The sequence below is a fragment of the Neofelis nebulosa genome, chromosome 6 (assembly GCF_028018385.1).
Source record: "Neofelis nebulosa isolate mNeoNeb1 chromosome 6, mNeoNeb1.pri, whole genome shotgun sequence".
Lineage (NCBI taxonomy): Eukaryota > Metazoa > Chordata > Mammalia > Carnivora > Felidae > Neofelis > Neofelis nebulosa.
Window position 1 is genome coordinate 84013627 of NC_080787.1, and position 15095 is coordinate 84028721.

Genomic DNA, 15095 nt, shown 5'->3' on the forward strand with positions numbered 1-15095 from the left:
AGAAAGAACCCTAAGCAGGCTCCATGCTCAGTGTGGTGCTCTATGCGGGGCTCAATCTCATGACTCAGATCACAACCTGAGCTGATATCAACAGCTGGGCACTTAACCAACTGAGCCACCCAGGTGCCCCAAGATGATCCTTTTAAAATCATTTATATTAGATATGTGTATTAGAATTTGACTCTAAGTGGAGTAAGTCAGAAAGACAAATGCCATATGATTTCACTCATATATGAGTCTGAAGAAACAAACAAAAAACAACCAAAAGACAAACCAAAAAACAGACTCTTAACTATAGAGAACAAACTGATGATTACCAGAGGGGAAGCGGGAGTGTGGATGGGTAAAACAGATGAAGGGATTAAAAGAAAACTCACTGTGATGAACACCGAATAATGTACAGAATTTTTGAATCACTATATTGTACACCTGAAACTAATAGAACACTGTAGGTTAAATAGGAATTAAAATAAAAGCAAGTAAGAATTTGCCTTGGTAAATCTATACACACAGTCAGAATGTGAATATATAAGAAAATAAAAACATACATAATTTAGGTGGAAATGACTATAAGGCTTAAATCTCTAAAGAGTAGCAGTAGGATTATTGGGAATTTGCACCATCTAAGACACCCTCTAATATTTAAATCTTTTGCAACAGATTACTTCTGCAAAAAAAAAAGCTGAAAAGTTGATAATTCAGCCATTCATTTACATTAAACAAGTCAAAAACATCAAAAAACATACCTGCTTCAGCAGACTTTTTACACTGCCAGAGATAAGGTGTTGACAAATGAGCTTCTGAACTACTGGATGTGATGCCCTATCAAGCTGTGTTAAGAAACCCAAACAAAAGCCCTAGGGAAAAAAAAGAATAAACAAATATGCATAAAACTAATTACCCTTCTGCAGTAACAGGCCAACATATTTCGGGAACAAAATTCAACCTTCTTAGATGGTACTGGTTCCCAGAACTATTTTTATTTTTCCTTGAGGGAGGGAGGGAAGGAGGGGCAGAGAGGGAGAGAAGGGGAAGGGAGAGAGGGAGAGAGTAGGGGGAAAGAGAAAGAGAGAGAGAGAGAGAGAGAGAGAGAGAGAGAGAGAATGAGAATGGAAGGGGCAGAGGAAAAGGGAGAGAGAATACTAAGCAGGCCTCACACCCAGTGCAGAGCCAAAATCAAGAGTTAAATGCTTAACTGACTGAGCCACTCAGGCATGCAATCCCCCCACCCCCCTCTGCTGAACAACTTTTATTTATTTTTTTAATGTTTATTTTTGACAGAGAGAGAGAGAGAGAGAGAGAGAGAGAGAGAGAGAGAGAGCGTGCACAAGCGAGCACGAGACGGGGAGGGGCAAAGAGGGAGGGAGACACAGAATCTGAAGCAGGCTCCGGGTTCTGAGCTGTCAGCACAGAACCCGACGTAGCGCTCAAACTCACAGACCGTGAGATCATGACCTGAGCTGAAGTTGGACACTCGACCGACTGAGCCACCCAGGCGCCCCATGCTGAACAACTTTTAAATGTGACAGGATGGTAGAAGAAGGTCAGGGTAGTGCTGGTATGAAATGTTCTGGGCTTATCTGACTAAATGGAAAACACAGGCAAACCTGGCAGACACATAATCACTCCCTCCCTTCTGATGGTGAGCCCATCCGCCAAGCTCCCATACAAAAAACACAGACTTTAGAAAGACCTCATAGAGTGAGCGCTGGATGTTGCTACACGGATTGGAGGCTGCAAATCGCAGGGCCCTGCAAAGAGTCCGAAGGCTGTAGTGAGGTCTATGGCCAGTTCCATCCACTAATTTTGTCCCAGAGTCTTTCCGTAGAGCTGAGTACAAGCTACAAAAAGGACAGAGTTCAGGTGACTTATTAATTGATTAGCATTCACTATTTTGCTGTTATTCCAATTTTTCTACATAAGGCCCAAAGCCATTTTCCCAGAATTAGATGGTTAAGCTTGCATACAACTTGCTAGAGCATTCACCAAAACCTCTCACATTCTCTTTTAAGTCTATTTTTCACACACTCACAGACTCTTTCAAAAAAAGGATCTATCAATTTCCTTTAGGATGAAAAGAGGAGAGGTGAGAAACATTGGATTCTTAACAAAAAGAGAGACAGGAGAGGCCTTTACCAAGAATATATAGAGTCCAAACATAATGTTTCAGAGTTAGCTCTAATACAATGGGGAAATAAAGTTCTTATGTAAGCGATAATAGTGATGGATAAGCACAGAGAAAACTCATGGTGTTCTGAAAGGTCATAGATGTGGCCATAATCAATAATGACAAAATTTAAAAAGCATGAATATAAGGTGACTGTTACTGTTATCATTGCCATAGGCTTTAGGGGTCCAGAAGATGACAAGATGGAAGACGTTTCAGACTGAAACATGAAATGCAAGAAATTTAAAATTTCATGAAACTGATGATCAGCTACACAAGACCAAGAGTAACCAAATGTGTGTCACAGATGAAATCCAAGTGCTTGCCCAAATGGGATCTGGCTTGCCTCTTTGCAATTTAGCTATATATTCTTTTTTGTGCAGAAAGTGGCTACTTACTACTCGTACTATCAGCATTTTACAAGAGCCTCTGCTTTATCTAGCCTGTTTTATCTCCACTTTTGAATTTTAACCACACATATTTATACTTTTGTCCAAAGTCTTGGCTAACAAAAAGTGTTCCAATTTTAGAATGTGGTATTGGTAAACCATTTCAAAGCATTTTCATAAATGCCTCCTTAACTAACCTATTTAAAATAGGGCTCTAAGCCTGTATGTTGTAATCCCCATTTTGTGGTGTTATTTTTATTCACTTAACACAACCTAAAATTAAAGTATGTATCTCCTTATTTATTGGTTACCTTCACCTCTTGAATTAAAAGGTCCATGAGGAGAACCAGGATTCTGTCTCTTATTTATAGCTGTATCCCTAGTACCTGGGCAACTCAGTAATTATTTGTACAAAATAAGGAACAAACCACAAAATGCAAAGTAAAACATTAATATGATCCTATTTCAAAACTTTACACAGGGGGCACCTGGGCAGCTCAGTTGTTTGAGCATCCAAGTTGATTTCAGCTCAGGTCATGACCCCAACATCGTGGGATCAAGTCCCTCATTGGGCTATGCACTGAGGACGGAGCCCGCTTAAGATTCTCTCTCCCTCTGCTCCCCTCCCCTACTCGCCCTCTCTCCCTCCCTCCCTATAAATTAAAAAACAAAACAAAACCAACTTACATAGTGTGTATTTCTATCTAGACAACAGACAAAATTAAGTGACATGCCCAGGACGAAAGAATTCGTTTCTGACACGGCCTGTATGAGAATCCAGTTATCTGATATAAAAGATTATGCCCTATCCACAAGGCATAAAAAACAAAAACAGAAAAACAAAAAAGACTCAAGAAAGCACCAAGCCACATGGCCAGTCTGTATGTTTTTCAGTTAAGCCTCAATTAATTCTAAACCTGAATCCCTTATTTTGCCAACCTTTTCCCCCCTATATCCCACATAAGTAGTATGCAAACTGCAAAAATTAAGATTTCATCAAGACAGATCAAAAGAGAAGCCATTTACATCTTCCACGGATGCAAACTCTTAGCTATGAATACAAAAGTAATTAGGAGAGCATTATCCAATTACTTAAATATTCTCATACGTGGTGATTCTTAAGCTTGTCAATGTAGCTTCATTAGGAAAATCCAAAGGAGATCATAAGGTCCCTACTTTAAAACAGAAACCTTAATGATAATCCTTCTCTAGCAAAAAAGAAATAATAAATATAGATGCATGAGGCATACATTGTTTGTTCAGGGGGAAAGTTTATCAAGAGAAACCAAAGTGAACCTACTTGATAATTCCTTGCACTGTAATCTTATTCACACTCAGTCCTTTCAGATAATCCACAATAAGAATCTGTAAATCTTCTTTACTTTCCAATTCTTCTACATAAAGTTCTGTGAACCTGGAAGACAATTATTATTACAGAATTAAAATTTTGAGGAATACAACTATTTTGACAATAAAAAAATAGAAAACACAAGAAGTTATGGAAACTCATTTGAACTTTTTACAGTATAAACTATAAAAGCCTTTCATGTATGAGAAAGAACGAAATACGGCCCTTTGTAGCAACGTGGATGGAAGTGGAGAGTGTGATGCTAAGTGAAATAAGCCATACAGAGAAAGACAGATACCATATGTTTTCACTCTTATGTGGATCCTGAGAAACTTAACAGAAACCCATGGGGGAGGGGAAGGGAAAAAAAAAAAAAAAAAAGAGGTTAGAGTGGGAGAGAGCCAAAGCATAAGAGACTCTTAAAAACTGAGAACAGGGGCGCCTGGGTGGCGCAGTCGGTTAAGCGTCCGACTTCAGCCAGGTCACGATCTCGCGGTCCGTGAGTTCGAGCCCCGCGTCAGGCTCTGGGCTGATGGCTCGGAGCCTGGAGCCTGTTTCCGATTCTGTGTCTCCCTCTCTCTCTGCCCCTCCCCCGTTCATGCTCTGTCTCTCTCTGTCCCAAAAATAAAAAAAAAAAAAAAAAAAAAAAAAAAAAAACGTTGAAAAAAAAAACTGAGAACAAACTGAGGGTTGATGGGGGGTGGGAGGGAGGGGAGGGTGGGTGATGGGTATTGAGGAGGGCACCTTTTGGGATGAGCACTGGGTGTTGTATGGAAACCAATTTGACAATATATTTCATATATTGAAAAAAAAATTTTTTTAAATAAATAAATAAAAGCCTTTCATGTAGATACATATGGACCATAATGAAATGAAAGATAACTGTTGCCAAAAATTTATTTGCATGTAATGAAGTTTTTCATGTACAGTCCTTACAAGAAAGAGTTACAAAAGTAAGATATTTGTCCTCATTTTCAGAGGTGTTTTTGATTCTAACTACATGTAATAAAACATACACGCTGCAACAACAACAGAACAGTATCAACATCACCATCAAAAATAAAATCATGGGGAAAAAATGATAAAATTGTAGGAGCAAAGGAAAATACATAATGAAGTTTATAACATTTTCCTAAGAAGGTTTTATTACTCATATAATGGAGGGAGGAATCTAATAAAATTTTAACACCATTTTAAAACTCAAAATTCAACAAAAGATCACCAACAAAATTAGATCATTCACCTTTTCCCAAATGCTACATATATAAGATACCAACAACTAAGTACCTTGTTGGTGTCAGTTAGTGCTTAATGATGAAAACTGAAACTTAAAAGGCTTTTTACAAATCACTGGTCTCGTCCAAAGGGATTCCATTCCTAAAATGCACTTAAACATTTATCAGTATGTGAAATTTCTCTGGTAACTACAAAGATATTTGAAGGAGGAAAAAATTTTGTTTTCAACAATATCCATGATCCATTAAGTGTCATACTAACAACCTAAAGGAAAAATTCTCCAGTGTTTTGGAGTCCTCTGTATTCCTACCATCTGGAGAAAGTAGAGGAATATGACACATAAGGAAGGATTCCGCTTATCAGAAATCAAGAAATTTCAAGCATTTTTATGAGGTTTGGTTGTGTTAGTGTTACCAATCAATAAACAAAGAGAACTTAATAAATAAATAAATAAATAAGTAAGTAAGTAAGTAAGTAAGTCCATCCATCCATCCATCCATCCATCCATCCATCCATCCATCCATCCATCCATCCCCAGGAACCAGTCCATGTCTCCTCACCTGTTTCTTATTCCTGGTGGAAGATTCCTTTTGCCCACATCTGTTGCTGGGTTCATACAGGCAAATAAACGGAAGTCGGGATGACGAACCAGTGGTTCTGTTAAGAGAAAATTATAAATTCTCTACTGGTAACATCAAGTCATCAGCCTTAGGTCCACAGAGGAAGACTATCTAACGCCCCAAAACTTAAGGCCAAGACACCCTGCCTCAGACTGTTACTGCTGGCTGCTTAAACCATCCTTGCTTTTTCTGAAATCCCACTGAACAGTTTCCAGGCCTATATACCCCTTAATCTTCTGCTGCCATTCCATCATCTTTTAAGGTATCGTTGTTCATTATATTGAACAGCAGATATTTTGTCACTGAGTATGCACATCTATTACCTACTACCCAAGTAACTTGACAAATTATCTTATTCTTTGCATTCCCCATGCTACCTAACTTGGCAGAAAATTAGTACTATGGAATGAACACTGGGAGACCTATGTAACACACCTAACCAAAAGAATCTTACTCTAAAGAGGCCACAAGGTCTGGTGCCAAGTCAAACCCCAAAGGGATCAAGTGCTACCTGTATCTCCTCGATCTAGCAACACCAGTGAGCCAGAGGAGCCTTCGAGTAAACCACTGAGACATTCTAATGTTTCTGGAGCAGCCAGATTAATCTCATCCAATAAGATCCACTCTCCTTTCTTTACGGCTTGAGCTAGTGTACCCTAAAAAAAGATAAAGTAAAATGTTAAAAATCCATTTCAAATAAAGATACACTCACCAAGAGCAGTTATGCAAGCAGGATTAGAAATAAGAGGCAAGGGCAAACCTCTTGTACTTGATGAGCTTTCACCCTAAAGGCCCAATGGCTGCCAGCTTGTTGTCAGAGCTAAGGCCAAAACAACCTTTTTTAAATGTCCAAAAGGGTCAAGGGAATATCTTTGAGCCTAACAGAGAGATGCAACAAAGTAAATCATCTCAGGAGATACATGGTGAGGCAACTGGTAACTTATAATGTATTCAGATGTTTATAGGTGCCCAAATGGTTATTAAAAGCACCCAAAATAAATACAGGGTCAGTATACTGACGAGTATGCAAAGATGAAATAAATGACTAAATCAAGAAGGTACAGTGGTTGTTAACACACAGCCTTTCACATTTGTTGAAGAATATCAAAATAAATCTTTCTCATCTTTACTGAGTTATCTTTTCAAGTTCTACTTCCAAGAACACTGAAAGATAAATATTAAAATCTACTCAGGTGACAGAACATCAAAAATTGGATTGTTTTATTATTAAATGGCTTTGTACTTTTGCTTTCATGATGATCCTGACAGAATCTTCAATAAATTTAATTGAAAACAATAAAACAGAACAAATGTATTGAACTCTATTGTAATGCCAAATCATAAAATAGGTATAAACCCTTTTTTTTCATTTTATTTATTTATTTATTTATTTATTTATTTATTTATTTATTTATTTTATTTTTTATCTTTTAAATTTTACATCCAAATTAGTTAGCATCTAGTGCAACAATGATTTCAGGAGTAGATTCCTTAGTGCCCCTTACCCATTTAGCCCATCTCGCCTCCCACAACCCCTCCAGTAACCCTCAGTTTGTTCTCCATATTTATGAGTCTCTTCTGTTTTGTACCCCTCCCTGTTTTTATATTATTTTTGTTTCCCTTCCCTTATGTTCATCTGTTTTGTCTCTTAAAGTCTTCATATGAGTGAAGTCATATGATTTTTGTCTTTCTCTGACTAATTTCACTTAGCATAATACCCTCCAGTTCTATCCACATAGCTGCAAATGGCCAAGATTTCATTCTTTTTGATGGCCGAGTAATACTCCATTTTGTAAAAAAAAAAAAAAATACTCCATTTTGTGTGTGTGTGTGTGTGTGTGTATACATATGATAATACATACATACATATGTATATATATATATACATACACACACACACCACACCTTCTTTATCCATTCATCCACCGATGGACATTTGGGCTCTTTCCATACTTCGGCTATTGTTAATAGTGCTGCTATAAACACGGGGATGCATGTGTCCCTTCGAAACAGCACACCTGTATCCCTTAGATAAATGCCTAGTAGTGCAATTGCTGGGTCATAGGGTAGCTATAGTTTTCATTTTTTGAGGAACCTCCATACTGTTTTCCAGAGTGGCTGTACCAGCTTGCATTCCCAGGTATAAACCCTATTTTGAAAGCACTTGACATCCTAATGGGTGATTTTAGAAATAAATCCTACTAAGATTAAGCAATGACGACCAAATTTCCCATACTGAGGCACATATGACTGAATGATCTTGCTCTCTCACCAAAACACCATCTCAAATAAGATTCCTACCTTTCTCAGGGCATAGTCAATTATGCCACAAAAGAATTTAATAAGCTTCCAACATGAAAATTTAATTAAGATGATCTTTCCCACAGGTCACAGGACAGAAAACAATAGAGCTATCCATTTACTAGAATAGAAAGTAAGGCCTAAAGAGAACACACTCAAATCTCCCGGCCATGGCCCCTGCCATGAAACAGACTTCACTAGTCATCCTCAACTGCAACTTTAAAAATAATGGTGCTGGGGCGCCTGGGTGGCTCAGTCGGTTGAGTGTCTGACTTCAGCTGAGATCATGATCTCGCAATTTGTGAGTTCGAGCCCTGCGTCAGGCTCTGTGCTGACAGCTCAGAGCCTGGAGACTAATTTGGATTCTGTGTCTCCTCTCTCTGCCCATCCCCCACTTGTGCTCTGTCTCTCTCTGTCTCTCAAAAATAAATAAATAAATGTAAAAATTAAAAAAAATTAAAAAAAAATAATGGTGATTATCAAGACCTTACAATTTCCATAAAGGACATTTTTCAGAAATCCTCCCCACAAAATATTAGTATTTATTAAATTTTAAACAGCAAGCACTAAAAACATCAACAGTAATAGTAGCCTGCCTAAACTTGCATTTTGCATCAAATCAACATTCCCTTAACCTAGATAGCCAGCCAAAGCAAAATACCTCTACGAATGCAAACAAGAGGGCATTTTCAGTCATTTTCATCTGTTGCTGAGCATGGCTGAGTCTAAGACCAAATGCTTCCCATTTCTCTTTTAGGAGTAACCCTAGAAAAGAATAAAGGCAAGAATTTAACACACATTTTGAGTTGTAATACATTTAACTTACACACACACAAAACTCATACAAAAATCAAACATCTTAGACATACTAAAAAGTAAGTCCTAACGCTTATATAATGCTATGTACCAGCAACTATACTAATCAGGTCATTTATATATGCATGTGTATATTAATTTTTTTACCCTTCACAACAATCCTTTCAAGTAGGTACTCTTACTCCCATTTTAGGGATAAGAAAGCACATAGAAGACAACTAAGGTACCAAAACCCTTTGGCTATAGAACTTAGCTTTTTGAAGAACTTATTTTCTAAGGAAATAAGATTGAGTGACCAGTAAGTGGTACTGGTACATCAACATCACCAACCATGTTTTTATGGAAATCTTGCCTAGAATCACAGGAACAGCAATACTTCAGAATTAGTCATCTTTGCCCCTAAGTCCCAGAAAGCTCCAATTTGTATTGCTTCATTCTTCCCCAAACTCCTCTCCTAATTCTATAACTGAATCCAAGTTTGTCTGCCTGACATGCAGCAAAGCCAAACAGAGCGCAAGGATGCATTTAAGAGGCAGCCAAATGAGGAGACTCAGGAAAGCAAGCCTCAAATACACAAGCCTGAAGAGTCAGAGATATTTAAAGGCAAACGAAAACAGATGTGGGTAAAAAGTTGCATCTGTGGTTATTAGTCTGCAGCTGCACTTATCATTAGTTCCATTAACCCTTTGGTTACCAGTTTCAATCCCCATTGTCTTTTGATCATGCTTTATTCCTGAAGGAACTGGGATGATGACAGCTGTTGCTACTTCCTGCTGAAACAGGGTGCAGTTTCACGGTTTGAGGAATCAAACAACTTCGTGCTTTCTTGGTAATATTCCCTGGTACTTAGCTTAACCTGTACATTCTGCTTGAACAAACTAGTAGTGTCTTCTTTGGTTGTTTTGAAGCAACATCGGAAAGCTGACATCTTGAGCAACCAGACAAACTACCAGGCACAGCTAAAGTCCTTATCTTCATCATGCAGCAAATAAACTTCATCAAGAATAAGGGGCTTTACAATTTGGGGAAGAACTGCATCTCCAATGCTCTTTCTTATCACTACATCCCATTTTTTTGCTGTGGCTGACAACTGCATTATCACCAACCAATTCTTTCATAGCGATGCTCTGAGGCTCTGATGTTAGGTGAATTTCTCACTGGTGTTGGAACCAGTCTCAAACACAATTGAATGAATTCTATTGAATCTCCTCATTCCTTTAAAAGCCAGCTGCCTGATTGAAGTCTTGGTGTTTCCTCAAAGTCAACTGGCATTACTTCATGGTAGGGGTTGGCCTGTGACACCAATGACACAGTAAGCAGATGAATTCAGGAAATATTTAACTGTGGAGAAGAATATTCTTATAATGTAGCAGGTGGATCCTGGAGGGCTAACACAGCATCTCCCACTCTGACCAGGTGGGTTCAATCAGCTCCAGGGGTCACCATGTGGGTACACCCATCTGGTCTATTTTTCTGCATGTCTATATTCAGATCCTTATGCAGTAAAAAAGCAGGAAATCTGGCCACTATCTTTTCCTCTATTAGAGACACAGCTGTTCTTACAGTGGCATTCCAAGTATGTGCAAAAACCTTCACCTGGTATCTAGCCTTTATTGCTTATGGATTCAAACTGCTATAAAGTATTCAGCAAAATAGCAAAACCAGTAACCCGAAGTAATCACACTCATCTGTTAGTCCGTCTCCTGAAAAATACCTTAAGATCTGTTGGGGCTCACAAGAATAGTTAGCAAAATTTTGTTCCAAAGATGGTGGGTGAAATCTGTGCTCAAGGTGTGTCATCCAATGTTTGGGTGATTCTGCCTCTTCTGTTTTTTGTCTTGTTTTCTCCAAGGTCAAAAGTCCCCTTCCCTTCCAACTAGCCCCATGGGCATGTACTAAGGAAAGGGCTTCAGCTTTGTTGATGGGTTACCACAGTATAGTCAAAGTCCTTGTATACCATTACAAATTAACATTCTTGGGGCGCCTGGGTAGCTCAGTTGTTAAGTGTCCAACTTCCGCTCAGGTAATAATCTCATGGTTCATGAGTTCGAGCCCCGTGTTAGGCTCTGCATTCTCTATACGTTGCCCTCCCCCCCCCCCCAGTAAATAAACATTAAAAAAAAATTAACATTCTCCACTTTTGACAGGTTTTTGTTTTGTTAGAAAAACCTCACAATTCAATATTGTTTCTTCTTGGCCTGAGTTTAACTGTTCTGACCCTAGATATGAGGTTTACTCCAGGTGTTATAAACCAGTCTTAGTCTTAATAGGTTAGTTCTGTTCAACAGTTGTCTTAGCTCAGGAGGCAGTCCTGCAGGTGGGCTCTCAAAGCTAGGCCTGATAAGGCTGCTAGAAACACTATAAGCAAGGTATCAAGTTGGTATTCCTAAGGGGCTTTATGGGCTCCATAGAGTCAACCTAGATCCTTAAAGCTATGTGGTCACATTTGAGTCTATGCATTTTACACTCAAATAGGACATTCCAGTCAGAGCCTTGGTAATATAACCAATGTTTCCAGTGGTGTTCTGTTACAAATAGAACAGATTCTTAGAGAACTTATGCTAATAATAATAACCGCCATGAAAATATAAGAATATTCACTGAGAATTTTTGAATTCTGGAGGAATCAGGTAGGGGAAAAAAATGAATGTTTCATATTTGTTTAAAAAGGAATACTGTATTAAATTTCTGCAAGTCACAGCTTAAGAGAAAAACTTTCCTTAAATCTGGAAGGGCCAACATTAAAGAGCCAGCAATGTTTCAAACAAAAGTCATAAAAAATGAAACCATTTTTCTTAATTCTTTCAGTCCCATGTTACTCTGCTTGAATCCAGTTTTTTCATTAGTTCCAGAAATTTATACCTAGTTCAGTTTTATGATCTTAAAGATATGAGAAAACTGTATTTGTCAAAAGTTCTTTCCTTGCATTGCATTAAAGGTGAAAGGTATTTGCAAGATCATCAGAGTAAAATAGTAACTATAAATGACAAAAGATTACAAAATGGCCACGGTTAAAGATATGATGGGACTTCATTATAATGCAGTTGACAAGGAAATTTGTCAGCATTTCAATAATTAGAATTACAAGTGATGACATAATAAAATCTTATAACCTCAGAAGGTTTATCATCACTTATTTGACAATGCTTCCCATGTGATTTGATATACCAAATAAGCCTAGTTGGTAAAAAAAAGACTTCATTTAGAAGCTGAATTTTGGGAAGTCTGTCAGAAATATGAGAAATTTTTAAAGCATATGCCGAAACAGGATTACAAACCATTACAAAATTTAGTATTTAATTATCTATTTAGCCAAGGCAGCAATAAGAGATTCTAAAGGCAAATACAGAAGGTTACAGATTTGTTAGCAACACTGAAGTCTTTTCTTAAATAATCAAGGATCTAACAGAGACAAAACATAGAAACTTTGTTTTTCTAAGCAGGTTACATTAATGATAAAGAAAAACCTTTGTTTATAATTTCTTATTAGGCCAATAACCGAAGGAAACTGTCATTTTAACAGAAAAACCTAATTCCAGTTTTATATCAGTATACTTCCTGTATTAAAACGTACTCTTCCAACAAGATGAATTCTTTAAAAATGTATGCAGTCCCTCCTTTTTTCCTCCCTGTCATCTCCAATGTTGACATATAGTTATTGGGACAAGGACATCTAGGGCACTGCACAGATCTGATCTCTTGTGGCACGTGCGGTGACGTGCTAACCAGAATCTCCATCAGAAATGAAGGGCTTTTGGGGCGCCTGGGGGGGGGGGGTGCTCAGTTGGCTGACCATCCAGCTCAGGTCATGATCTTGAGATTGAGCCCCTTGATGGATTCTGTGCTGGGTATGGAGCCTGCTTAAGATTCATATTCTCTTTCTTTCTCTCTTTCTCTCTCTCTCTCTCCCTCCCTCCCTCCCTCCCTCCCCCTCCCCCACCCCATCTCTGCCCCTCCCCCTACTTGCGCTCAGGCTCTTGCTCTGGCTCTCTCTCAAAAAAAGAAAAAAAAAAAAAGAAACGAAAGGTTCTCAGTCCTCAACTCTCAGATGCCATCAGGGACTGCCTTGACTGAAGACAATTGCTTTGCCAAGGGCATGCCCTCTTCCCAGGTGGTCACATCCAATGACTATTATAGAAGTCCAGCCCCAATTTAGGATGGTTCTCAAGAAAATCCAACTTTTGGAACTCCTCAGAGAATCAGCTATGGCTTCTGTTGATAGTGTGTCACTGCTTAATTTCTGCTTAATCTTGCTCTCTTACCCCCTTCTGTTACCCAGGTGTAGACCACTCCCTAATAAACTTTACATACTAATATCCATAATCTTGGGGCTCCTGGGTGGCTCAGTAGGTTGAGCATCCAACTCTTGATTTTTTTCTTGGTTCAGTTCATGATCCCAGGGACATGGGACCAAGCCCTGTGTAGGGCTCCATGCTAAGGGAGGAGCCTGCTTGGGATTCTCTCTCTCCCTCTGCCCCTCTCCCCTTCTCCCCTGTGTGCACGCTCTCTCTCTTTAAAAAAACAAAAACATGAGAATGCAAGTTGGTGCAGCCACTCTGGAAAACAGTATGGAGGTTCCTCAAAAAAAACTAAAAATAGAACTACCCTACGACCGGGGCGCCTGGGTGGCTCAGTCGGTTGAGCGGCCGACTTCGGCTCAGGTCATGATCTCGCGGTCTGTGAGTTCGAGCCCCGCATCGGGCTCTGTGCTGACAGCTCGGAGCCTGGAGCCTGTTTCAGATTCTGTGTCTCCCTCTCTCTGACCCTCGCCCGTTCATGCTCTGTCTCTCTCTGTCTCAAAAATGAATAAACGTAAAAAAAAAAAAAAAATTAAAAAAAAAAAAAAAAGAACTACCCTACGACCCAGCAATTGCACTACTAGGCATTTATCCACAGGATACAGGTGTGCTGTTTCGATGGGACACATGCACCCCCATGTTTATAGCAGCACTATCAACAATAGCCAAAGTATGGAAAGAGCCCAAATGTCCATCAGTGGATGAATGGATAAAGAAGATGTGGTATACATATACAATGGAGTATTACTCAGCAATCAAAAAGAATGAAATCTTGCCATTTGCAACTATGTGGATGGAACTGGAGGGTATTATGCTAAGTGAAATTAGTCAGAGAAAGACAAAAATCATATGACTTCAACTCATATGAAGACTCTAAGAGACAAAACAGATGAACATAAGGGAAGGGAAACAAAAATGGTATAAAAACAGGGAGGGGGACAAAACAGAAGAGACTCATAAACATGGAGAACAAACTGAGGGTTACTGGAGGGGTTGTGGGAGGCAAGATAGGCTAAATGGGTAAGGGGCACTAAGGAATCTACTCCTGAAATCATTGTTGCACTAGATGCTAACTAATTTGGATGTAAATTTTAAAATATAAAAAATAAAATTAAAAAATAAAAAAACAAAACCAAAAAAACAACTAATATCATTCATCTTAGTGACTACCATGCACAAAAATTCCTTTCCAAAGATTCCCTTCTCACAAACCTTCTACAACTTTCCTTTTTACATTCATATTTTGACCTACATTTTTCCTCTTTACATACCCAGTCTCACTTGCCTTGCATATATGAATTGTTTCCCTTATCATTTCCAGTAATTCTAATTATATGTATTAGAATTCTTAACTCTTAAAAATCTTAAGTTTCTAGTAAAAACTAAGCAGTAACTAATTGTCAACTGTTGTGTTGGCATTTTTTATATTGGTAAACTTATGACTACACTGAAGAATTTTTAGAAATGTATGCCTTATTTCAGTGTACCATAAAAACATGTTTACTAATAAACCAAAATATCTTTAGTTTCTCTGTAACAGGAAGCCAAAAGCAGATAAAACTATGTTTAGTAATTAATGTTTTCTTACCTGGAAATGATATAGATACTTAATTAATTTACTTAACCCATCATTTAACTTTGTAAAACTTTATAGGTGACCAAAGATTTTGAAAGCTACTTAAAAGTTTACCTATAAACTTTTTTTTTAATGTTTATTCATTTTTGAGAGAGAGACAGAGGCAGACAGAGAGGGAGACACAGAATCTCTGGTAGGCTCCAGGCTCTGAGCTGTCAGCACAGAGCCCAACAGGGGGCTTGAACTCATAAACCGAGAGATCATGACTGGAGCTGAAGTCAGGTGCTTAACCAATTGAACCACCCAGGCTCTCCAACCTATAAACTTTTTTATCTTATTTATAT

At 38.4% G+C, this 15095-nt stretch overlaps 1 protein-coding gene across 1 annotated transcript in view; it reads right to left on the bottom strand.

Moving 5' to 3' along the window:
- The window catches only part of MDN1 (midasin AAA ATPase 1), a 175456-nt gene that overhangs the window by 111492 nt on the left and 48869 nt on the right, over positions 1 to 15095 (bottom strand). Inside the window, exons 17-22 of the mRNA XM_058734705.1 lie at positions 8723 to 8826; positions 6272 to 6416; positions 5701 to 5797; positions 3857 to 3970; positions 1694 to 1841; positions 747 to 857 (exon numbers count right to left, since the gene is read on the bottom strand). Of these exons, the coding sequence (XP_058590688.1) occupies positions 747 to 857; positions 1694 to 1841; positions 3857 to 3970; positions 5701 to 5797; positions 6272 to 6416; positions 8723 to 8826 (719 nt within the window). The remainder of the gene's footprint in view (positions 1 to 746; positions 858 to 1693; positions 1842 to 3856; positions 3971 to 5700; positions 5798 to 6271; positions 6417 to 8722; positions 8827 to 15095) is intronic.